Here is a 26,271-nt window from a genome sequence, read left to right on the forward strand (position 1 = left end):
TACTTTTCAAGATATTTGAAGGGTCCGGGACTTTTCGTACATCCTGTATATACACACATGCATATACATATATAACTTCAGATTGCTCATAAAATCGACGTTATTACGAGTACAATTTTTTCGATGTATTTTTTGTTCTTTCTTATCTTCCTATTTTTTCTTCATTTGCTTTATATTCATCGACTATATTTATATTTAAGGATAGTCATTGGTTCTACGAAACTACAAGTTATATTTTTTAATAGTTGTTTTAATGGCTTAATATTCAAATTGCAAGGATAATAGTATGTTCTTGATAATTCCTGTCTGAGAATATTATGAATATATATCTATGATTTTATTGTTTAATTTGACTTTAATGATATATTTATATTAAGACTGCAGATATATTTATGTAGATGAATTTATAATGTCAAAATATCAATGTATATACATATATATGTTTGTTGATTATAAGTTTTATATTCGAAATCCATAATAAGTCTGGATATGTAAAAAAGATTGATCTGTACATTGTTCTTATTTTACACATGACATAATTCTGCCTATATATCGGCTTAGATAGAACAAACAACATTCCACAACGAGCTAGTTGACGAAGAATTCAAAAGATGCATGGCAGCAGTATTTCTTAATCATTTAAATTTCTGATTTTATATATTTAATCTTTTATTTTTCTAAAGTTTTATAGCTATAGAAAATGAAATATGTTTTTCAAGAAATAATATTAAATTAGTATTACAGTTTAATAGTATATATTTTAGAAATAAGAAGTTTAGTAATATATAATACATTAAGCTTTGAGAGAAACAATGAAAGTTTTTTAAATAAAGACTTGCTATTTTTTTAGGAGATTATTTTCGATAAGTAGCATTTTATAAATTACAGATAAACAACTTTGTTAATCGAGGAACACTGCTTTGTAGAAATTCATAAACTAAGAAATGAGTACAGACCTATACTTTTACATCCATTTCTTCGTTATCTTTATATTAATAACGATTAATAAGTTTAAATTAAATTAAATGAATATTAGCAATTAACTAATAACAATAGCTGTTATACGTAATCACAGATGAATTAATTAAGTTTACGTTTGAGTGAGTACATCATGTTTAATCGATTTATTTCTTGCAGTTTAAAATTTATTCATCGAATAATGTCTATTTTCACTTTAAACAGTTTCAAAGAAACAGTCCTATAATTTTAGGTAAAATATGTATCAATAATAACGTTGAGAAATGATTTTATACAGTTATCATAACATTATGCATTCTCACACATTATGTATTTATGTGTTCTTATATCTTTAGGATGTGTGTATTCTATTTTTACTAATTATTTTTTTAGTAATAAGTGATGTAGTAGCTTACGTGTTTTATTATTTGTTGCGATGACGATGCATTTGTTAAGAATATGTCTTCTATGGTGCCAGAATAAGTAGCACAGTATATAATACAGTGAAAGTAAATAATTAACCATTATTCTGATGTTCTTGTTGATAAATCTCGTTTATGTATAGCGTGTCTTATATGAAGAAGCTTTTATTTTGAAGATATGTAGCACTGGAATATAGTTGAGAACTTACAAGAAATGTTTGGCAACGCGAAAAATAAAAGAGCCTTACAAAGAAACACAAAATAAATAAAATGGCGAAACAATTTTTCTTTCTTTTTCTTTGTTGAGTAATTAATATCTTCTCCAACCCTTTTGTTGTAAATCTTCATCTGAATAATCAAGATTATCATTTTTTCTTTCTCTTTCTAAATTGTATTCTTTCTAGATTTATTCTTTAGAAAGATAGAGAGAGAGGGAAGGGGGAGGGAGAGAATACCCTTTCATTTTAAGTCTGATCTTGTTTGGACTGAAACATTTCAAGGAATTCTATTGTTCCGAATGGATCTGTTTTTTAATATAATTATGATTCATAATATAATTATGATCTCTCTCTCTTTAATTAATCCTTGTTTCTGTAACTTCTATTTATTTATTGATGAACTCTAGTATACAATGATAATATTTTTGTAAAGTTGCAAATTTTTTAAATCTTTCTGTTGCTAAACATTTCTTGCTAATGCAATTCTAATATAAATCTGGAAGTCGAATGCATTCTTACAAGTCCATACATTTTAATTATTTAATTACATAATTAAATACTGTAAGTAGAAAATTAAATAATTAGAAACAGGAGCACAATTCGATTTCCAAAGATTTATATTACATTTTTATTAGGTAATAATTTTAAATCATGATTTTAACTTTGTCAAGGATATGTGTCCTTCATTAATTAGTGCAGCGTAATATATTTCTGCATTTATTATCGCCTGAAATTTTTCATTGTTTTGATAATTCCTTTATTTACCTCATAAACAAGTATATCATTTTAAATTCAGGCACTAAGATATTAAACTAGTCTACGTAGAAATGTATATTTTGTCTTATCTATTTTCCGTTTGTCTCACAGGTTAGTTACACACAAATATTGTATCATATAACTTTTGTATATGAAATAATAAAATATATATTCAGTTAAGCGTTCGTTTGTATTTGTCTGATTAAAATAGGTGTTTATGTTTAATTAAGAGAAGATTAATTAACTTTTGATTTTTTAATTTTTATTTTTGCTTTTAATGCGTACATCAGTATATCGAACAAATTCGAGTATATATATATATATATATATATACATACATATATATATATATATATATATATATATATATATATATATATATATATTTGTGTTTTTGTAATGAAAAAAGTTTTGTTTATAATTTATCGAAAAACTACGCTACATATATGAATCGAATGCTCGTCGGGAAGATATTAATTGGAGCATGAAACTTGTCCTATATATAATTAGATTTAAGTGTGCGGATAAGATACCACCGTTACATATCGTGTAACCAACGTTACCAAAAGTTTTACAAATGATACCTATCGCGAAATCTTTTGCCGTAACATTGCGAACATCAATAGACGTTATTATCAAAGAACGAGTCGCGCACTATTTGCGCGTATAATAATAAATACAAATACAATTTTTGTTTCGGGAATATAATCGTGTTGTAATCGTCGCTTATTGGCAAGCTAGCGAATTGTCTGTTTCGGAATTAAATCACGCTTATATCATTAGGCCAATTCCTAGAACCGAATAGACTCTAGCATTGTAACTATATTCCATGTATACGTCTTAAAATCGAAGATCGTAATTTATCTAAATATATGATTTAAATGTCTGAGTACGTACGAATCGTAATGTATATAATGAACATTCGCGAATTGCGTTTCGCGTGTGGAGATTGGTTTCTTCGGTTCCATGGCTATGACCTATCACAACTTAGCTAGATTCGGCAAGACAGTTCGCCGCTTCCTTTTTCATGTTGATAATACATCGCGCGTAGCCTAACGAATATGTCTACAACACAATAGACTTTAGTAATTCTTGACTGGATGGGAGATATTGCTGTTGAGCAACGGAAGAATATTCCGTATCAATCGGTTTTGTATCGTCGTAGAGTGCCGGTGCTTCGCATAGGATAGTGAAGGTTCCGGCTATTGAAGCTATCGAGAACATCCACAGAAAGAGACGGTCGAGAACCATCGCGACAAAACCCCAATCTTGATCCTCCTGTGATGATATAACGAAAAACATAGTAATTAATACACGGAATAATATATCTAAATTTAATACTAGAATCGCGGAATAATATGTCTAAATTAACGAACCGCTGTTCAAGATAAATTTGGATCTTTATGAGGAAGGGTTGTTACATATAAAAGTAAAATTACTTGCAATTAATTATTTATTAATTATGAAAAGTCACAAAAATCTAAAGTGCAAATCATGCATCTCATGTGCAAATTAATTGGAAAAGAAAAATTATCAAAAATAACAATCGCGATTTCTAGTATTAATATTAATTTACATAATGTAAATGGTTCAAATAATAAATTAATTAAAAATATATTGAGAAGAGCTACGAACCATGAGAATAAAATTAAATGTAAATAGTAAGCAGAATAGAAATGTTAATAGGCGCTAAACAAAATACAATGAATTTAAACAAACGATGTTTCGACTCCGATTAGTCTCAATGTTAAATATCTAATATCGTTCAATAAAATATTTATATAAATATATTTAAAATATCAATGGCACAATTTCTAACATTATCATTGTGTGTATAATAGAACGGAGATTATTCGCTTCTAACGTGTCGCAATTACAATAGTTTGATAAAATTATATATGATCAATGTAGATAAAAATACTCAGCCTTAGATATAATCTTAAAGTTAATTCCACAATTCAGAAATAAAAATGAAATTAATCGGAATTTAAAATCTTACAGTTTGTTCCAGTATTTAAAATTCGAAACAAGATCAGTCAGAATATACAGAAATGCATAGAAGGAGCAAATTGCGATGGAGCTTCTTTATTATCCAACTAACTATTATCTAACTATTTCACTATTTTTATCGATATTGATTATATGTAATTTTATCGAACTATTGTAATTGCGACACATTAGAAGCGAATAATCTCCGTTCTATTATACGCACGATGACAATGTTAGAAATTGTGCCTCTTGGATATGACAGCAAGATGTTATTTAATACCAATATGATAACCACAGAATGCGATTATGCTGTCAATGCTTTTTTTACATCAAGCTGAAGTCTATATCTCCTCTTATTAATTTTTAGTTAATTACGGCATTAAGCCGTAAATATTTTAAATATGTTTATATAAATATTTTATTGAACGTTACATGTTTAATATTGAGAATGACTCGATTGGAGTTGAAACGTCATTTATTTAATTCATTGTATTTTGTTTAGCACTTATTAATATTTATATTCTGCTTACTATTTACATTTAATTTTGTTCTCATAGTTCGTAACCTTTCCAATATATTTTTAATTAATTTGATATTAATTGTTAAATAATTAATTTAACTATTAGAATAAAATTAAATGTAAATAGTAAGCACAATATATTAATATTAATAGGCTAAACAAAACGAATTAAATAAACGATATTTCGATTCCAATCAGGTCATTCTTAATGTTAAACATGTAATATCGTTCAATAAAATATTTATATAAACATATTTACTTTCTTATTATATAAACATATAAAATATCAACGGTTTAATACAAATTAAATGTATTAAATGTGGCTAAAAATTAATAAAAAGAAATACAGACTTCTATAATTATTTAAAATAATTGTAAATTAATTATTCAAAAATAATTTATTGTTAATAGAATATATGTGTATATGTATTAGGTGTTGGAATTAATTCGTAGCGTTTTTAATGAAAGAATGTTATTTATTTCACATGAGCATTAAAAAATACATTAATGAAAGTACTTCCCATCACTTGTAAAACGCTACGAATTAATTCCAACACCTAATATTATATTTATTGAAGAGAGTAGAGATTTTGAACGAATTTTTTCCTTATTATATCATAAAATTCCTTCAGTCATATATATATATATATATATATATATATATAGTCGGTTTTATTCGTAACAATATTTTATATTACTTTTTGAATGTGCTTACTGCATTGAATTCGTCTTGACGTTGTATATGATGTTGGATGAACATGACGTTGTGCAAAGCTTTTTCCAGCTCGAAGGGATATTTCTTTCTTGGCGTTACATCGCTCAATGACTCGTCAAGACCGGACATAACTGTTGGAAGCCCATTGTATCCTAAACTGCCGACTAGGAATCGATTATGAGCAGTTGTCCTATGTAAACCGTTGCAACCTGAAATGGCGATAACTATACATTTATAAACATTTCCTTACAATTTCTAATGTGGCAAAGTATGTATGTGTCAATAACATGCTATTGCATATTATTGATATTTTTTTTATAATATTGCAGGGATATTAATGTTAATTTTGGTACACTTAAAAAGACATATGAATAATAATTAAAGATCTACTACTCTAATTTAAAAAGATCATACCGTCGATTCGTTGATGACGGGCAGAATCCGGCGAAGATATTATTGACGATTGTACCGCAGCTGCGACAGCAGCATTAAACTTGCTCTTCTTTTTCGATTTTTCTCTTCCGTGCATCTTGTGTACGGCAAGATCATTGAGAAGATCGTCAGGTACTCTCATCAGAAGTAGTTTCGGTAATCTTCTGATAAAGACTTTTCTCACCCAAGGTGCCATTTTATGGGTGCTCGGTTTGCGATAGTGCACATTTAGAATAATGATTGTTATCACCACCGAAAATCCGACTAGAATCATCGTGAAGAGTAGATACTTGCCAAGCAATGGTAGTGCCAGCGATGTAGATGGTATAATCTCGGATATCAGTAAGAAGAACATAGTCTGCGAAAGCAAGATATTGATGCAGAGTGCGATCTTCTCTCCAGAATCAGCCGGCAGATAAAAAGCCAGAACCGACAAGTAAGAGATGCTGACGCACGGCACAATAAGATTCACCGTGTAGAACAGTGTTTTTCGACGTAGAGTTATATTGAAGAAAATGTCGGGATATGGCTCGAGACAACACGGATAGTATTTTTTATGACGTTCTGCCGGAACGCCCAATATGTCCCACTCCACACTTGGATAATATTCTCGCAGGTCGATACCTACTTCGACCTTGTCGCCCATATTTTGATTAATGTGCTTTAAATCGATCTGAAGAAAATATTTTTAAATAAGTGACGCATTAAAGATTGATTTTTTAATCAATACACTTTGTCGTTTTCTGTGCACAATATAATGACGTTTGCATAATTCTATTTATTTGTGCATGTTATAAGTGTATGTAATTACAAAAGTTTTGTGCAGTTTGAAACTTTCATAATTTCCATTCTATATATAGTAAAATTAATCTCTAATGATTTGATTAATAATTTTATAATTGTGTAAGTAAGACAATAGACTTACTTGGAAACCATCATACGTCCACGAGCCAAATTTCATGAAACATGTTTGCTGATCGAAGGGAAAATATCTAACGTCTATTTCGCAGGAAGATTTGAAAATTGCCGGAGGAGTCCAAAGCACCTTACCAGTGTGATGCAAAATGGCCTTAGTCATTGTTGTCACACCATATTCTCCATCGGCACTGTAAACAAGACAATAAGTTATTTTGAATTAATGCATATATAAATTTTTAACGCGTAAAATATAATCGTAATAAATCACGATTTCGGAAGAAGAATCAATAAAAAGGAATGCGATTTGCAATACATCTTGCATAGCGTGCTTTTATTTTCTAAACCGTGATAATCGTAAAAGAGACGAAGAGATACCAGAGCGCGCAGTATCACGTACTTGTTATAAAGTACAATGTCTGGCAGCCATATATGTTCGCTGGGCACGTAGAGTTCAGTGACACCTCCGTATTCCGAGGGTTCCCAGATGAATTTATGATCCTGCCATTCCTGAAATTATTAATCCGACTTTGTGTTAATCTTTTGACTCGCAATTGCGATAGCAATCAAAAGTTGCCGAAATATTTTTATTTCGCTTAACTTACGTGCTCTAACCAGACGTTTGTCGTTAAGATTTGATCTTTTAAATTCTGCAAACGCGACAAACAGGTTTTATTAAAAAAATGTACAGACACAACTCTATGCCAGTTGTTGCAATAAATTTATTGATAGAAATTTTTATTGATAGAATTATATTGTATAAAATATATATATATTACGTACAAGATCTATCAGCTGCGAGAGACGGAGTCCTAGTTTCACAACAACAGTATCAGTATTATTGGACACAGGTCGAATCAGCCGATTATAGTTCGACAGCAGATCATCGTAAAGTCTCTTAGCGTCTGGATTACTGTAGCAGATCCCCACCGAAAGGATCAGGATAATTAAAGAGAATATCATTTTGCCTTCAAACGATTATATCAGATTCAAAAGCATCCTGCATAAAAATATTAATAAATCCATAAGTGATTATCCGATTTATTTCGTATAGATTTATGAAACATTCGAGAACGTTATTATTTTAAAAATTATCAGAAATTTATTATTACCTTAAAAATTATCCGCATACATAAATATATTCATTATAATAGTACAATTTTTTTTCTTTTTCTATTATTTTTTTTGTGCTTTGCTGCATATTTATAGAATTATAAATTGACTTGTAAAATGATTTATTATTTAAAAAGTAAGAAAAACATTAAATAAAAATTTCAATTTAGATTCTACATTTATAATTTTTTTTCATTTAACTGTCATATTTTTCGCAATATTTTCTCTGCTAAAGAAATTAAATTAAATTAAATTAGTAGTTACAACGCTATGTCGATAGCTTAACTGAGCTTTGCGAGTTGTTAGTTGTAGAATTATGAACCTGTTGCATTAAGCACAGCTGTCTGTCCGTATTAATTTTTACGAGAAGTACTTTAGTGCATCAAATCTTTATCAAAATATTAATATATAAAGTAAAAATTTTTCTATTGGTGACGAGTTAAAACGTAATAATTTCGCGTCGCAGAGTGTTCGAGTAGCATCATTCTTTTCCTATTATAATAATTGATAACATACCTTAAGAAACTTATAAATCGCATTAATATTTATTATATTGCACAAAACGTTATTATATAAATACATTTCCAAACGTGTAAATTTGAAAGATGCAATATTTTTACAAAATCATATTCGCCCACTTCTGTAAATATTTTAATACTATTTCTCGCAACATGTAAATTTAAATGATCCTTTTCAATTGTTGTCGCGCTTACACTAGAATTATTCATAAGAAAATATATATTCTGAAACGAAAATTATTTCAAAAATTGCTTACTGCGTCTATATTTTCACAGCGCTTATCGATTTTGCTCACCGAGCAATTATACGTGAATATCGAAGCCGGGCATGTATACGTGTATCGAACGTAATCTAAACGGTCGTGGTGGTATACTTGCGCTTCGGCCTTCTCGGGACTCCTCGTTACCCGTTCTTTAAATACGATGCTTTTATCCCGTGCCCTTCTTGTGTATCATAATCTGCGGTAAATCTGGGATACGTTCAATCTCCGGCGCGTACTTATCAGTCGGCGATACCGCGGACGGACTTCGGTCCTGCTCTCATTACTCGCGCGGATTGTTCCGCTCGCGAAACGCCGGAAGAACGTCCAACAGAAATGACATTGTGTACAGCCGCTGGACCACTGGGATGCTGGTACGTGCATCTGAAATTCGCAGGATCAATACACCATTGCGCATGTACCAGCATGGTCTACTCTGCCTCTGCGCGCTGCGAGAGCACCCTTGTCGCGCAAACTCGTCGATTTCTACTGCGTCGCCTCGCAGTGGAAAAAGTGGGAACGCATCGGCCGGGCCTCGGCACTTTCCTGGGCACTGTACTACGCCCTTTCCCGGCGAATCTCGCAGCTCTCTCGTATTTACATTAAGTTCCGTTTTATGTCTGTTATTCAACAAGAGAACACTCTAATCGCTCATTTAATTCATTCACAAGAAAACGTATGCTTTACGAGAAAAAGAGAAAACTATCATATTTTATCATTTCATTTATTCGATTTTTATGAAAAAAGGAGGTAATTATTTCCGTATTAATTTTACATGGTAATTTAATTACCCTGATACTTTTATGTCAGTTTCATTTTCTTTATATATATATACGTATAACAATAAGCTCGATGATAAATCTGCTTTATTGCAAATTCATTTTGGAATGTCACTGGCAGTTTGTTTCTTTTTTTACATGCTTGTATGTATGTATATCGCATACATTTACAATTTATTTCGCCATCTTCTCTATTCGTGCACGTTAACATTATTTTAAATTGTTCGTGATGTTTAAGTACGACTATACTTCTACTTTCTCGTTATATAATTTTCTAAAATTTACTTCGCTCGTAAAGCAGGTACTCGTAAATTTCTCAAGCAAATGGGAAGAAGGGTAAAATAATGATCTCCCCGTCACGCACAATTTGCGTAACATTTTATTACACATCTTGTATCTCATCAATCATTATGATAATCTCTTAATAACTGATGGATTAGTACTGACGACGGGTGAATAAATAAGGATGTCACTGACTTGTGTTCCGTAACGAACTTCACGTAATGAAATCATTGTGTCGAGTGCTCCCGCGCAGCCATGACATTTAGTATTCTTCTTTACGGCGAGGAACGAGAGACATTGTACATTACAGCACTTTATTCTTATGCGTAGGCCATTCTCTTACGCTTATACTTCTCGCATCCGCTTGGCGCTGTTCTGCCTTCCCGAGCTTCATGATAAACGTGACTGTTTTTCCGCATTTCCCTTGCTCTCCTCTGCTCTCTCTCTCCTCTGCGAGGAGCCACCAGTGAGGAAACTGCAACCGCCGCTCTCAAGAGTACAACATCTTAAAGTAGTATACGGTCGCGTGTTTTGTGTACGTGTATCTCAGACTTGCACGGACGGATATACGGATGTGGATCACATTGAATGATCTCGCAGAATGCAGCGTGTGTATACGTGTAAGGCGAGGAATTCGCATTCCGCATCCCTTATTCGGCGCGGAGTGTCATTCTCGTTTTTCACGATTGTTCTTGTTCAACATGTCACGTTGCACTCGCGACACGTCTTCTGATCACGTGCAGCAACTTTTCTGATTTAAATATTTATTCGACCATTTCGCCCGACCAAACGACTGTTGTACGTTATTCCGAGAGCGTATTGCTTGGGAGTCCAAAATTGCGCCACTTACTCCGTTCACTCCTTAATTGCGGTAAAGTTAGTCGAACGTGTTTGAAGTTTACGACATGACATCGATCAGTTTTGTTCTTCCGCGGGAGATAGTTACCCGATGTTCGGTAACTACTCCTGGTAAAGCGAACCCACAAGGACCCATAGGACCTCCGCCCTTTTCTCCTTGTACGACGATACGAATTATTAATCAGATTACCCGTTGCGTATAGAATCTGGTGTCAGGCAGAGCCTATCTTCCTTAATTACGGCAAAAGTTGTATCGTGTTTGAAATTTCCGACATCCAAGCGCGAAGATAAGATAGAGACTATGAGAAAACGCGAGAGGGAAAGAGTAAGAGAGGGAGAGTTAGAGAGCTGGAGATATGATAGCGATATGGGAAAACGGAGAGACAGTCTGCGCACAATCTGGACATCATCGCAGGCTGGTAGAGACGGTTACGTTGAGGTTGGTCTTCGGGACGTGGCGGTAATTAATGTGGCCTCACGCATCGGACGATCTTCCGTCTCTCGCTGTGCGCTCCGGTTCGCTTTTGCCTGTTTCAACCACCCTCGTGCGCTGCCCGGAGAAAACTTTCAGGGCTGCGAGATAAGCCGAAACCCCATTATAGTTCGTTGTTAGATTCCCTCGTTGTGGTCCCGAATAGTAGTAGTAAGTAATAGTAGTAGTAATAGTAGTAATAATAGTAGTAGTAGTAGTAGTAGTAGCGAGATCTCCGCTCTATCTCCGTTCCAACGACTGTTCGTATCCGCCGTTTGCTGGCCTTGCTCTTCAGAGGTCCACCTTTAACCCCAAGATAATGGGACTCGTGCGATGTTGGAGTTTAAATGAGTGTTTGCGCGCTTCTCTGTAAATTATGGCAACCCCTTTCGGGACACCCGTTGCTATAATGTACGTATACGAGCGTTTAGAAGGTGCGACGTCGTCGCGTATCACGTATGGTTGATTATTGTGCAGCATGCATTAAAATAGCGTCTTCGTGCCCTTCTTCTATGCGGTGTGTAATGTGTGTCATGCGCCGATATTTTTATTCATTTCTTTATGCGATTAGTTCTCTTTCTGTTTGATGTTGAATTTACGACCAACGGTATAATTAATCGTCCCTTGTACTAATATCTAGTTATTAACGAGAATAAGCATGTGGTTAATTTTTTTCGATCATACGTACATTGTAAAAAATATGTGAAATTGCATACATATATGTGTACACAATTTATGAAATATATAAAATTGTGATTTAAATAATTAGTACTTTTAGAAATAGTTTTATCTTTAAGTTTACAAATTTTGTTAACTTATTAATTAATATTATTTGTAAGTTATAGGTATGTTATTTTGGAATCCACTATTAAGAGTGTAGACTTACACGTACATGAAGTAAAATCACGGCTTATACATAAAATTATTCTTTATAGCAATTTGAAAATTTACAATTCAAGTTATATTTATTATAATATTTTTTACAGTATTATTAATATTTTCCCTGACGCGAGATTTTCTTTTAATCGATCCATTGGTTCCCTCATTAGAGAATTTGCGATTTTTAACAGATTCGATTTTAGTCAAAGTGTTATGCGAATACAATCGAGAAAGAAATGTATCTTCATCCAAAGTATTTCCGAGAAACGCATATGAAACTGTCGTAAAAAATGAGATGCACGAGAAGAAAAATACAAACGCCTGTACATTTTTATTGAGAGTAGTCGCACAGTTTTGCAGTAGTACTGTCGACTATTTAGCTACCGCTATCGCCGTCAAAAACAGGCCAACGGCAATAGCTACTTCCCAAGATGTTCGTGTGGCATCGAGTTACACCTTCTCAACTTTATTGTGCATACTTCGTTCACGACGGCGACACACCGTGCAGATATCACGAGTATTACATCGTACTATCCAGAATTGAAACTGCAGAACCCGCCTTGTGCCGTTCAACATTGAATGAGGGCAACTACCGGCGGTTGAAGTAGTTACTTCTGCTTAATGTCGGCACCTTTACGAAGTTAACATCCCGCTTTCAGAATTGCGATATAACTGATAGAGTTATTCTTTGAACAAGAACATCTGGCTCTTTCACAAAGAGTTCCAGAGTTGTCGACCTAGAAAGAAAAAGTTCTGGCTATTAAATGCAAAGAATTGCGATTTGAAGGAATAAAACATCAGCTTTACGTTTTCAAAAATTGTTACAGATTTTTCTATATATACTTCAATCAGGTTTGATAAATTATAATACTTTTCGAAAAATTTTTTAGGATGTTATTGAAAAATGTGAGATTTCGCTAAAGAAAAAGTTATTAGAATTATTACGGCACGCGTTATATAATTTATCTATTAGTAATAAGGCTTATAAAATTTAAAAAACAATAAAGAAAAAGGACTACGAGCTAAAAATTATTTTATAAAATTGAAGGATATAATTGTTTCTTTTACTTATGTTCAAACTTCTGTATTAACGATATTTAATTTTATAAAATAATTTTTAGCTCGTAGCCCTTTTTCTTTATTGTTTTTTATATAATTTAATTTAACCCGGATGCTCGCGTTCCGAGTTATATTTTCTCGCATTTCTTCGCTTTTTAATTTTTATTTATTTTTTCATGCTGTTGGCAGTTTTGTATTTTTTCTTTGACGTATATTTTTTTTAAATCCATTATAAGACCGCGTACGTGCTGCTCCGCTCTTACCACATTATGTATCTAAGAAGCGAAAAAATGCAAACTCACTTTTTTCAAAAGAAGCTTCGAGAGATTCAGAATGATGGATGATTCATAATTAGATTTACTTTCAAAATTTATTAGAAAACAGATATAGAAATGAACTTAATTAGATTAAAACTTGTAACTCTCTTATATATATTAATTTTTCTTTAATAAAATTTATTTTATAAATTAATTTACTTATTATTTAGCAGAGAGAGAGAGATGATTGATGACAATTGTTTGTTTAAAGACTCTTAAATTGATAGTATTGGTATCAATATGTGATTATTAACAGCAAATCATTATGTAGATACATTATTTTAATTATACTGAGGCAAAGTTTTTATTTCACTTGAATAATAATCTTTATCCAGCTTTTAGCTGTTAAAACAACTATTGAATATAAGGTTGAAAATGTTTTATCGTTTGCAGATTTGGAGAAAATGATATTAAAAACGCAGAAAAATAATAATTTTGAAGGTTTTTGTGATGGCGAACAAAAAATTGATTCCTCTTGTAAAGAAATTGTTGAGAAAAAAATGGATTCCATTTGCCCCTCAGTTATCAAGTAATTATTTTTAAAAAGTGAAAAAAATCTAGTAAAAATATTAAATTAAAAAAATAATATTTATGTCTGTTTTATAATAAAAAATAAAGTTACATAAATTATTATTATTCTTTATTTCTTAGGTTTACATATTCTGAAAGAGAAAAAAAGAAACTAAATAATTTCAATAGATTAAAAAAAGAACTGTCGTTTCTCGCTACACGATCAAATATTATTTTTTCAATTTATTAAAATTACATGAATTTTATTCTTCAAAAGATGTAAAAATTTTACATAAAGTAGTAATGCAACAAATTAATTTACGAGTAAGTACATTAAGCAAAATTCATCAATAGATTTTACTTTTTAAATGAATATGACGCGCCTCGACGTGGAATGTTAAATTAGTCCATTGAAACTAAACTGAGAAACAATAAACGAAATATTCGACGTATTTACTGAAACGTTAAATATTTCGTGGAACAACAAATTGACCAGTACAAGGCCTTAACGTTTGTTTTGCGGCGCATAGCGCGTTGTGTTTACAAGGTTGACGCGTAACCATTTCGGTGGCTAAGCTAACGCGTTGTGTCGCCAGTCACTTCACGTTATTCCTCGAACACGGAATCATAACGAATCATCAGATATCAAACGCAATTAAGTATTCCAATATTCCAATATGTATCAAACGCAATTATTCCATACGAACGATTAACAGTTACCTGCAATTATCGCGTGATCAATTAAGTTACGATTAGTGATTCATAAACGATCTGATTCGCGCAATTAACAATCATGAGTTGATCGTATTGATAATTATAGGTCTGTTTTCTATAACTGAATTACAGTGTACATTTGTGGAATTTAAAAATGAAATAAAAACTAGAATAAAATTCTAATGCAATATAGCAGAAATAAAAAACAAAACTTCATGTAATTTTCGAAACGGTTTTACAGACGACTTTATAAAAGAATTGTGAAGTAACATACATAAGAGATGGGAATAGATTATTGTACTTTTTAGATAATCAGTAATAATTAGGTAATCGTTATTATAGATGCTAATTTAACTCGCGTCTTGTTGCATGGCATCGTTGTGAAGTTGACGGTCGCTCTCGAATTTTTTGGTGCCATAAGTGGATTAGCTGCATTTAGCAAAGAAAGCTTTGCAACTGTTGTAAAATTCTTGAATATGATTTATACATAGTTTAGATCCAGCGAGGAACTAAGACCAATCATATCAAAGAATTTTACAACAATTGCAAAGCTGCTTTTTCTGCTGAACGCAGCCAATTGCGTTTAGCGGAGAGAATTAATCAGTTAGCGCTTAGTGATTTTTTAATATCATGGGTTCGTGCCTTTAGTTCTTCGCTAAATCTAAGTGTAAGAATCAATCGTATTAAAGAATCACTAAGCGTTAACTGATTAGTTTTCTCTACTGAATACAGTCATTGTGAATGCGGGACGGATCATCTATTGTTGCGTTGCGTTAAACTTTTAATACAAACTTTATGACCAGGTTATAATACGCTGTGCGGGTTCTCGGATTATGATGAATTTTGGAATATAGCTAGATTAGTTTTAGATATGACTCTTGATAAAATGGTTTTATGCACAGGCACTGGTTGGTCATAAAAGTCAGGCATTAAAGTCTGAAGATCGCATGATTTGATTGTTCGTCGTATATAAATGGTCGCATTTTGCCTTACACAAGTTTTTATTTAGCGTACTAGTTTTGACATCAACTATACCTGTGTGTTTATGCCTAGACTTTTATTATTTTGTTTTCATTTTTCGTATTTCATTTAGACCAATTCTCAAGTTTTTACTATGTATAACATCAACAAGGATCGCATCATTCACGTTCTATAGTCAACTTATTGCAGTCTCTTTTCATGTTTTAATCGTCATTTTGATGACGATACTTTTCATTTTGCAACTAAGAGTTTTCTAGAATAAATAATTTTTTCGAATAATTATCTTATTATTTTACTTTGAATATTTGCAGTACTTTTATACACAGCAGATGCAACACTTCTGTGCAACAGCGACGCCAGAAGTGCACAGTTGCGTATAATAGAAGATCCGTCACTGAAAAAGTTCTACTAGCTTGCAAAGCGTGCGAGACTCTCTCTACGATCAACCAGGGGCCTATGCATTAAAACCGCTTTATCTAGAGATAATCTAGCTATATTTCAAAATTTATTATAATCCGAGGACCCGCCCAGAATGTAGTCTGGTTATTAGTTTATTGACAGTCTTACTACACACGTGGTCTTCGTGTCCTAGATTAATTTTCATTATTTTTACAAGTAAAAATTATTAAGCGAAAAATTATTATACATAATTATTTTTATGTATATTTTGATATCTTTAGAAAATATTTGTAAAGGTGTATATTTATAACAAATTGTATATAAATTGTTATAACTAAATATAGTTTACAAAATGAGAAAAATGCACTTTTTCATTCACAAAAATGTAAAACTCTGAAACAAAAGTGTTAAAAGAAAAAAAATATATTTCAATATTATAAAGTTGACATGACTTTGTAGTACAATCTACAAAGAAAAAATAGTTCAAGTCTGTCGGCTGTTCAAAAAATTTAGTAACCTGAAGGAACTGTTTTTTTAATATATAATACATGAATGGTTATAAATTGAAGATATATCAGATTTACATAAAAAAAAAATGCATTTTATTATTGCTATTGTGTTAAAAAGACTATAAATGATGTATTTTGTATACTTTGCCATGAATTTTCCATAATCGACACAGTAACAGTCTGTATTTTGTCTGTCATGTGCTCTTGTCCTTAGTATTTGACAATCATGACGTAAATTCGCTCATATACATTCTTCTTAAACGCGCACCTCGCGAGATGTATTTCTATTCGATCAAAATCTGTCGCATGAATATGAATCATTTAGGTGCCAACTTTACCTGCGTGTCGCGCGATATCACGATGAAGTTGGCAGCGCGTTATTCTAGAATTTTTCATTGCCATAAATGAAGCGTCACGGATACGAGACGGGTCGTCTAATTTTCACGGCGCATTTAATCAGTAAGTGCAATCCTCTCCTATTCAATCTTGTTTTAATATTCGATTATCGCTTAAACGCTCGTACGTCGATGCCTTTCAAACTTCTTAAAACGAACTTTTTGCGAGATATTTCGAGCGAAACCTGTCGCGCGAGTGATCGTCCAAGTGACGTTCGTATTTTCGAATATTGCGTTCCGCAAATATTTAACTCATATTCAGTCGTGTGATAACGCAATGCTAACTGCCGTGAAATAGCGAGCGAATGCTATTTGTCACGCAAAGTATAAAAAGTTCACAAAAGTGTAGATAGGAGCAACAGGTGTAGCATCGCGACGCGGCGATAGTTGCTCCCGGATGCGTGAAGTTGACCGCGCAATTTACGCTAGTTCTCTTGGCAATTTCAGATTCATCCGTCGCGGGACGTCAAGAGTATCGGACGAATCGCAGTCTCGTGAGATTGTATACGAGATTGTTTTGCTCGCATTGATTTTTTTTTCCGTTAAAACGTAATAAAATTCGCATCGCGTACATGTGATTGACGTCGGCAGTGCCATAAAAGAGTCGCGTGATCGTAATTAACCGTGTCCTCGCGAGTGTCGAGTGAACGCCATGAAAGAGCAACCACGGAGGGACAAGAGAAGGGGAGGAAGAGGGAACGCGGAAAGGCGTCGGGCGTTAGCGGAGCCATGGGGTGAGTAATTTGTTACCTATTCATTATTTATAACTTGGATTTAATCGGTTTTCCGCGCGAAAACATCACGATCGCATTACATATTCTACGCATCGGTTAACAAATATGTAATATTATACATGAAAAATATTATACATATTTTATATTTATAAGAGATTTCAAATATTTAATAAAATATTTATGAAATTCAACGTGTATATACTATTTTACAATATTTACAAGGTTATAATTATTTAAGTACACAAGAATTAAAGATTTCCATTGTAATATCTTTTTTAAAATTTTATATTTTGATTATTAAATATTTAACTTTTTCATTAAACATATTTAATTAAAATGCAAAAAAATATACTTTTAAATAATTCATTATTGTATACAAAAGAGATGAATTATAATTCACCTTTATTTGAAACAAAATGACTAAAAGAGTATCGAAAATAAAATTTAAATGCATGCAATAATTTTGTCGATTATTTTGAATATTAATTTAATTTAAACATATTTATATTTTACAGATCAATATTATATGCAACTCTATTATTCTGCATCGTATCGGTAAGTTTTATATTCCATACATAAAAATTAAAATTGATATATATACATACACACACACACACACACACACACACACACACACACACACACACACACACACACACACACACACACACACATATATACACACACCCACACATATATATAGTAGTAAAATATTGTCAAATTTAATATTTGAATGTATTATTTCTTTTGGGTTTTATGTATTTAAAAGAATAATATTTTCGATTAAATACATAAAAATGTTATAAGTAAGTAATAAGTAATAATGTAGATATGATATCATACATAAATTTATGTCTTTTGAAATATGGGTGGGCTGCAAATTAGTAATTTAATTCTTGGAATAATTACAATTATCCATCGATTTATTATATGTGCGGACAAGGATACATACGTATACAGGAAGCTACAAAGTAGCATCTATTATAATTAATATATTGTGATCCAATTTAATCATTTATTGCACATTTACATGCAACAGACGTTTATTAAACGATAGAATAAATTATTTATTTTAGATAAATATAAATTGCTTGAAATTTATAAAAAATTTTAATCTTGAGATACATAAATTGAAAAAAAAATTAGAAATATTTTACAACTACAATACATAAATTAAAATAAATGATAAAAATGCTAACTATTTTTTAAACAAGAAAATTGTTTGAATAATTTATGTCATCACACATATACGGTTCTATAATATATTATATTGAAAATTGCTAGACTTAAGAAATATAAAAATATTAAAATGTTTAAATATTATTAAGATTAAGTTTTTTACATGTTAATTTATGAGAGTATATTAATTTAAGAGAATATGTTAAAATCAATAACTGATTAATAATGTACACAAGAATTTGAAGACTCCTTATAATTTAATATAATAGATTAACAATGTATTTTAACAAAGCAATTAGGAGTCAGTGCCGCAATTTGATTTGCGCTATGTTAATTATATCGGAATTATTATTCTAATATAACGAAAGTTATATTCTATTCTACTAATCCATGTCAAATTCTAATAAAAACTAATAATCTATGTCATATTCTAATAAAATTTAGACGTTTGGTTTTGCTTTGAACTATCTTCAGCAATAAGTTCCGCTTGTTATCGCAATGGTGTCGTGTAACAATACTATGTAGCATTTTGTTGTTGGAAATCGTGAATTGCGTTAACAAGCGGAACTGCTGAAGATGGTTCAAAGCAGAGTCGAAACGTTCAGGTTTTATTAGAATATGACATGGATATGACAGTAGAATAGGATATTTCTCGTTATATCTCGTTAGAATAATAGTGCAATATAATTAACATATAGCGCAAATCAAATTGCAGCGCTGACTCCTAATTGCCCTGTTAAATACATTGTTAATTTATTATAAAGAATATGTTAATAATATTGTTTAGTAAATTTAATATTAATTTGATATAATGTACATTGTATTTGGAATAATGTACATTGATGTTAAAAAATATACGAAGATTAAAATTTTCCATATAAAATAGAATAGAATAGAAAAGAGAAAATTTCGTTCTATAATAGGTATACGTTTTATGTATATTGAAAAGAAATATTTAGTGTTGACATACTCACTATTTTTTTAAGATTGACATTGACTAACGAAAGATATCTTCCATCGTCATAATTTTACTTCAATTTCAGTCGTCTTCTCTATATATTACGATACCATTAATCTTAGTTGCTTCCTGTCAATTTCGAGAATTTTCTTTCCACGAATCGTCTCGTGTAAGAGAAATGATTTCACGATAAACAGTCGGCATTTGCTTCTTTCTCGGGATCAAGGGACTGGTCGGCCTGCCTGTTTCTCTTCACGCGTTCCCAGAGGTGTCGTCCCGGTCTGTCTGTCACCGACATCATTCGCCCTAGTTCTGATCTTTCAGCGACGTTAAAGCACGACGTTCACTCTCGAGAGACCATAGCTCGGGGTAACACCATTATAGACGAAAGAGGCCCATAGGCACCCGTCGGGGGTGATGTCTAGTTAAGAAAATGCGGTATAACGGTATACGCGAGTGACGTCTTCTTAAATGCCTCCGGATGAAACAGTTATTGGAGTTTAGGATCCCATGGGATGATAGGCGGGTGGCATGTTTATACTAGTTGAAGACTTGATAATTAGCTGTAGCTACCGCATGTTTTCGAATTCAGTATATATTTCCTTGCAGCTGCCTTTTGCATGAGAAAGTTTTATGTCGTCTCTGAGAATATCAAGAAAATATCTTATCTGTATTTTTAAGTATATAAGATATTATGTGATAAGAGAGCTCGTTATATGAGAGCTCATTATTTAAATATTTTTATTATCTTTAATACAATCTCTAATTATAAATTTTTGCAATCTCTAATACCATACACAGTAAAAAATATTTTGTATTTATGTTAAAACAAATCCTTGTTAAAATTTTTGTATTGAATTTTTAACATATTTGAGTATTAATTTAACATTTCTCAATGTCAAAATAACACAATTTATAGGTAAATAAACAAATAATATAAAAATCATAGTTTTAAAATATAAATTCTAAAAATAAATGAATAAAATGTGTGTGTTAATTTAATATGTTATAAATGTTAATTTTACTGAAGAAATATGTTCTGTACAGCTAATTGCATATTTTATATGTAAAAAGGTACAGATATTTCGTGTTGTTTTTTTGTTTGTAACAGTAAAAATATATCTGTTAAATCTATATATTGCATATGTTAAATATCACAAACGCATCGCTTAAATTAAAAATGAAAAATAGAATCTAATTTCAATTAAATTTAACATTATAAATGGGCAATTTTATATAAAATTTGCTATAAATTGTCAAAGTATTACGCTTTTTGGATTAATTTTTTACATAATATTTGTGTTATTTTCTAATATTCATCTCATATTAAATGAATATAAAAATTTGGGTAGATCATTTGACATGTGAAATGTGTTAAATTTAACACAAAATTTTTTACTGTGTATGAATAAATTACAAATTGTGACATTTTCTTTTCTTGCTATTGATAATCTATTATTATCTCTTTAAATTTTATCGAGAATTTAACGTAATAAAACAAAATAACAAATAAGACAAGTTGCAAAAATAATTCAATCTTTAAGAAAGGCGAATCTTCATTTCACAATCGTATTCTTGAACCAATTTTTCCTTTCTGTCAAAGTCAAGTACGAAATATTGAAGCGATATATCTTCTTTATATAAGATTTCGTAAGATAAACGGGAGCTGCAGAAATTTGAGTATACGTAAGTGAAAACAAACGAGAATTGATTCAATGGCAAGGAAAATAGTAACAAAATGCAAGGTCGGTCAATGCGATATACACACGCACACGGGATATTTGAGCATTTTATATTGGAGAATTTTTTGAGTTGGGTGTCATATCAAAGATAATTACATTTTTCGTCGTAGCTTTTAATTGTACGGGATATCTTGTTATCTTTTATTTTTGTCATTAGCTTGATGGAATAGAATTATTAAGATACGGAAGGTGAAGAGCTGTTATCTCTTCTTGCGCGCGAAACTTCCGCAGTAACGTTACGACATTGAATTGTCCGATGTGGTCGGTGATTTATGTATTTTCGGAGCCCGATGAGGAGACAGCCTTATCCAGTAGCGCTGGATGAGGAAATTTGATAATGCTTCTGGCATATCTCTGTAGCACCATACTGAAACCGATAGTCATTATAGCAAACATATATTCCACAGTATCGATACGCGTTTATCTAAATATCACACATATTATGCATTTTGAATTACTATACATTTAACTAATCGGTCTAACTAATCGGTCTATAAAACTACATAACTTTTCGCATGATTACAGATTTTATTTATTTGTACAAAATTACAAGCAAAAAATTTTTCTGCTCTAGTTAGAATTATTGGTGTTTTTGTATCTGATAGAAAATTAGATATGCGTAGAATTTCTAATACAATATTTTAACAATTTATGCAAAAGAATTTAGGTCTTAATCTCTATAATCAAATATGAATCTCTGCTTAATACGAATCACAGTCACAGTCACCTAAACGTTATAGAGAAAGAGAGAGATAGAGAGAGAAAGAGAGAGAGAGAGAGAGAGAGAGAGAGAGAGATATTTTCTTGATAAATTTGACAAATTGTTCGGAATATATAAATATAATATAAATTCTATCTCTGTCATCTATATTGATTAGATACAAAACATTCCAATATTCCAGTGCTTGCTAATCATTTATTCATTTAGCTAATTTTCCGTTATAACTGCAAAATCATTTTTTTCAGTGAGTATAAACTTTTGATTGAATCTTTGAAAAGAACAGTTTTATGTTAATGCAATATATGTAAGTATACGATTCGTTAATGCAATATGAATAAAAAATCCAAGAATTTTAATTCATTTTCCCATTTTTATACATAATTTTAAAATACATTTGAAAGTAATGCTTAAATAAGATAGATTTTTTTATATCTACATGTTTTAATATAATAGGCAATATAAAAAATTGACTTAGATGCGAGTAATACCAATCGAATGTATGCCCTTTTTGCTGTGTTGCTTCGATGTGTGTTGGATGACTTTTATATTTTTTGATTAGAATAATTGAGTATGTGAACGAATCTATCGGGAATATCGATACTCTGAACTGGCCTATCTATCTTTCAAATAGAGAATACCTTAGGGAAATACGTCCAGTATTCGGAACGTGTTGGGCTATTCGCAGATCGTTTCCACTTTCGCGTTCACGCGTGCAGTGTTACTTTAGGTATATATAAATGTCAATAATTTTGTTAAAACCGTTTGAAAACAGTTGCGTTGTGATGTAAATAAACAAAAACAAAGGACAAAAAATAATTTCCCCAGAAAGTCGGGAAGTCCCAGGTTCGATTCCTGTATGGCTGAGGTAATATTTTTCACAATAAGTTCTTTACAGATTTTTCTAATTTAATTTAATTTAATTTGTGGGAGGCGAAATATTAGTCATTATTTCAGATTGATTGTGTTGAAAGTCTGAAAGTTATCGGCGCGTAGTCTTATCTGAAATTTATTTAATAAATACATATAATGTAATACACTACTCAACAAAATTAACAGATTACCTGTTTCACCCTACAAAAATAGGCAAATTTCAAGATAGAATAACTTTGTAAAAAAAATCATCATATCGAAATGTTTAAAAAAGCATTTTACAGCTTGAAATCTTTATTGTTCAGATCGATACTTTAAAGAATGGTTTTACTGAATGATTTTATAGAGTTACATAAATAAAGATGCATTAAGTCCCAAAATTTTTTTGCGAAATTTTATGACGCGAATTAAAAATTGTGCACAAATGCGGTTTAATGGCTTTTGAAAGAGTAATTCTTCAGCTTTAATTTGCTTTTTTATTGATTTCTGTACGACTTTTTTTCATCGAGTTATTCAATATCGAAGCAAAACGATCATTTTTTTCAACGTTGAATAATTCGGAGAAAAAAAATTGCACAGAGATCAATAAAAAGGCAAATTAAAGGAAAAGATCCATTCTTTCAAATGACGTAAACCGCATTTGTGTACAATTTTTATTCTTCCCGTGGAACTTCGCAAATTTCGTAAAAAATTTTGAGATCTGATGAGTTTTTATTTATATTTGTGTAAGTCACAAAATATTAGTAAGATTGATTTTAACTATCGATCTGAAAATTAGAGATTTCAAGCTGTAAAATGTTTTTTAAAACATCTCGATGCGATAATTTTTTACAAAGTTATTTTATCTTGAAATTTGCTTGTTTTTGTAGAGTGAAACAGGTAATCTTTTAATTTTGTTGAGTACTTAGTGTATTTGAAACATCTAACTTTGTCTAATTGACTTTGTCTAATCTAATCTGTCTCATATTATAGTTTGATTTATTCATATAAACAGTGTTATTTCTAAAATCTTAGTAAAAGAGAAAAAATAAATTCATTATTTGATTCGCCGATGGTTTGTTGTAATTGTCATGCTTGTCAAATTTAAAATGAGTAGTATTTGTTATGCCATTGTAAAATTGTTCTCGTGCGATAATGAGTAATTAATGGAGTGAATAATGGGTAAAAAATATTTTACAAATATGCAATAAATTTCCAGTATGATTTTCGGTTTTATAGAGTAAATTCGCGATCGGGGCAAAGTGCATTTTCGCGTACTTCGAAACTACTATTTTGTATGCAATACACCATGTCACACGGTGCAATGCGTCGGTATATGAAAGTAACGTGTCCATTGAGTCTTAATAAAAGAGGATTTTTTCAAACGTGATCGAAAAACGAAAGAAATTAATGACCAGTCTGCTTGCCGCGATTAGAACTACCACTTAAATCCAACTACCCAAATAGAACACAAAATTATGATAAGATCAATATGAAGTCATCAAATAGAAGTCATTTTAGAAAAAAATCAATGATATTACTCCATACAATTTTGAAAATGATTTTATGATGAATTCTAATATGTAATAATGATTTTTAAGTGATTTTTTTAAATTAATTGATAAGCTCTTGATATAATTATACTTGATTAAATTAATTGATAAGCTCTTGATATAATTATACTTGATTAAATTAATTGATAAGCTTTTGATATAATTATATCTTTTTAAAGCAATTTTTTTAAATTAAAAAATTACTTAATGAATTCTTGACATAACTATAGCTTTTTGAAGTAATCTTTTAACTAAAAAAATCACTTTAAAAATTATTATCATGTCGAGTTTCACAAAATCAGTGTCAAAAGTGCATGAAATAACATTATTATGATTTTTCCTAAAATGACTTCTACTTGATATCATTTTGATCTTATTATGAGTTTTTCTATTCTACCAGAATAGTTTTCGCTTCCTTACGAAACGAGTGATTTTCTGGTGTAATGTATTCAGACAACTTAGTATTGGATCACAAGCACGATTTCTGTACAGGCTATCATCATATCATTGGCACATAAATTATTACTATGATAATACTCGCTGATCTATGCTGTATAATGTTTCATGTATACGTGTCTCTCACGTAGCGCGCGAAAACCCATTGGCTCTGCCAACTGTTTCGAAATCTATCGAATTTTCGCGAGTAAGCTACGATCGGATTGCGTGGCGGGGAAAAGTGGGACGTGTTATCCGTGTGTCGTGCAAAGGCATCGTATACAATCACCCGGGTTCTCGAGGAATTCTATTGCTGGTGCCGCTAAACAAGAACTTCACGCATACCGTTTACTTTGGGGAATCCGTGTAGATACCAGCTACCGGAAATACCTCACACATACCCTATCAGACCGGCGTATTGCAGGACGTTACATATCTGACAATGAGGTCGTCTTGCACAGTTTGCTGTAACCAACGTTTTCATTAATTCGAAACATCCTATCTTGGTCCAAAGTCTGGTCACAACAAGAAGTCCGATATTTTTCTTTAAAATCGTTCGAGAAAAGATATGTTTTATCTCGCTCTAGAGTAGTGCGAGAGAGAAAAAGATATGTGCTAGCTTTCTCTGATTAATACGATTTGACAAAAAATGTCGAAAAAATGTCAGTTATAGATTGCTATCTCGGAATTAGATTAATTAGAGAGGCTAATATTCATAAAATTGATTCTTATTTCGGTAATGTCTTAAGATACTAACGATTCTGTGGCAGATAGTCATTCATAGTCAATTTTTATATTTAAGATTGTTGTAAGTATAGTCCCTGGTAACAAGTTGACGTCAAAATGACGTAGCTTGCTATCAGGGATTTTAAGATTCCATGAACCAATCAGAAAGTCGCATTAGCATCTTAAGATATTACTTACCACGACCTTAAAATAAGAACGAACTATGAATACTGGTCTACAATCAGTTCGTCTTCCGCGAATTTTATATCGAGATCCAATTTAATTAAATCGCAGTGCAATTTTAATGTACTGATGATATACGATTTTCATTACGACAGTTTTTATAAATTAGACTTCTGCAAAGATGTTCACATATCTTTCTCGTTAACAAGATATATGAACACG

The 26,271-nt window shown here is 31.2% G+C and overlaps 2 protein-coding genes across 2 annotated transcripts in view; one reads left to right on the forward strand and one right to left on the reverse strand.

Moving 5' to 3' along the window:
• Nucleotides 1-2,593: 2,593 nt before the first annotated feature.
• Nucleotides 2,594-9,026, reverse strand: nAChRalpha2 (nicotinic acetylcholine receptor alpha2). The gene is made up of 8 exons (XM_011052166.2): nt 8,813-9,026; nt 7,708-7,924; nt 7,530-7,574; nt 7,325-7,434; nt 6,935-7,115; nt 5,992-6,682; nt 5,578-5,786; nt 2,594-3,631 (listed from the first exon to the last, which is right to left on the reverse strand). Exons 2-8 carry the CDS (start codon nt 7,885-7,887, stop codon nt 3,419-3,421), a joined length of 1,629 nt encoding a protein of 542 aa, XP_011050468.1. The 5' UTR covers nt 7,888-7,924; nt 8,813-9,026; the 3' UTR covers nt 2,594-3,418.
• A 2,002-nt stretch (nt 9,027-11,028) lies between these two features.
• Nucleotides 11,029-26,271, forward strand: part of nAChRalpha1 (nicotinic acetylcholine receptor alpha1) — a 189,825-nt gene continuing 174,582 nt past the window's right edge. The window contains exons 1-2 of the mRNA XM_087412067.1: nt 11,029-17,703; nt 18,219-18,258. Of these exons, the coding sequence (XP_087268193.1) occupies nt 17,699-17,703; nt 18,219-18,258 (45 nt within the window). The 5' untranslated portion in view covers nt 11,029-17,698. The remainder of the gene's footprint in view (nt 17,704-18,218; nt 18,259-26,271) is intronic.

Source organism: Acromyrmex echinatior, chromosome 12, assembly GCF_024713525.1.
Source record: "Acromyrmex echinatior isolate Ae372 chromosome 12, ASM2471352v2, whole genome shotgun sequence".
In the NCBI taxonomy this organism is placed as follows: Eukaryota; Metazoa; Arthropoda; class Insecta; order Hymenoptera; family Formicidae; genus Acromyrmex; species Acromyrmex echinatior.

What these genes read in the sequence shown, in the direction of transcription:
- nAChRalpha2 (XM_011052166.2), bottom strand. Translation starts at nt 7,887, where the DNA reads ATGATATTCTCTTTAATTATCCTGATCCTTTCGGTGGGGATCTGCTAC. An exon ending in TCTCGCAGCTGATAGATCTT is followed by an intron (nt 7,575 to 7,707) that starts GTACGTAATATA and finishes TCGCGTTTGCAG; the next exon opens with AATTTAAAAGATCAAATCTT. An exon ending in CAAACGTCTGGTTAGAGCAC is followed by an intron (nt 7,435 to 7,529) that starts GTAAGTTAAGCG and finishes TAATAATTTCAG; the next exon opens with GAATGGCAGGATCATAAATT.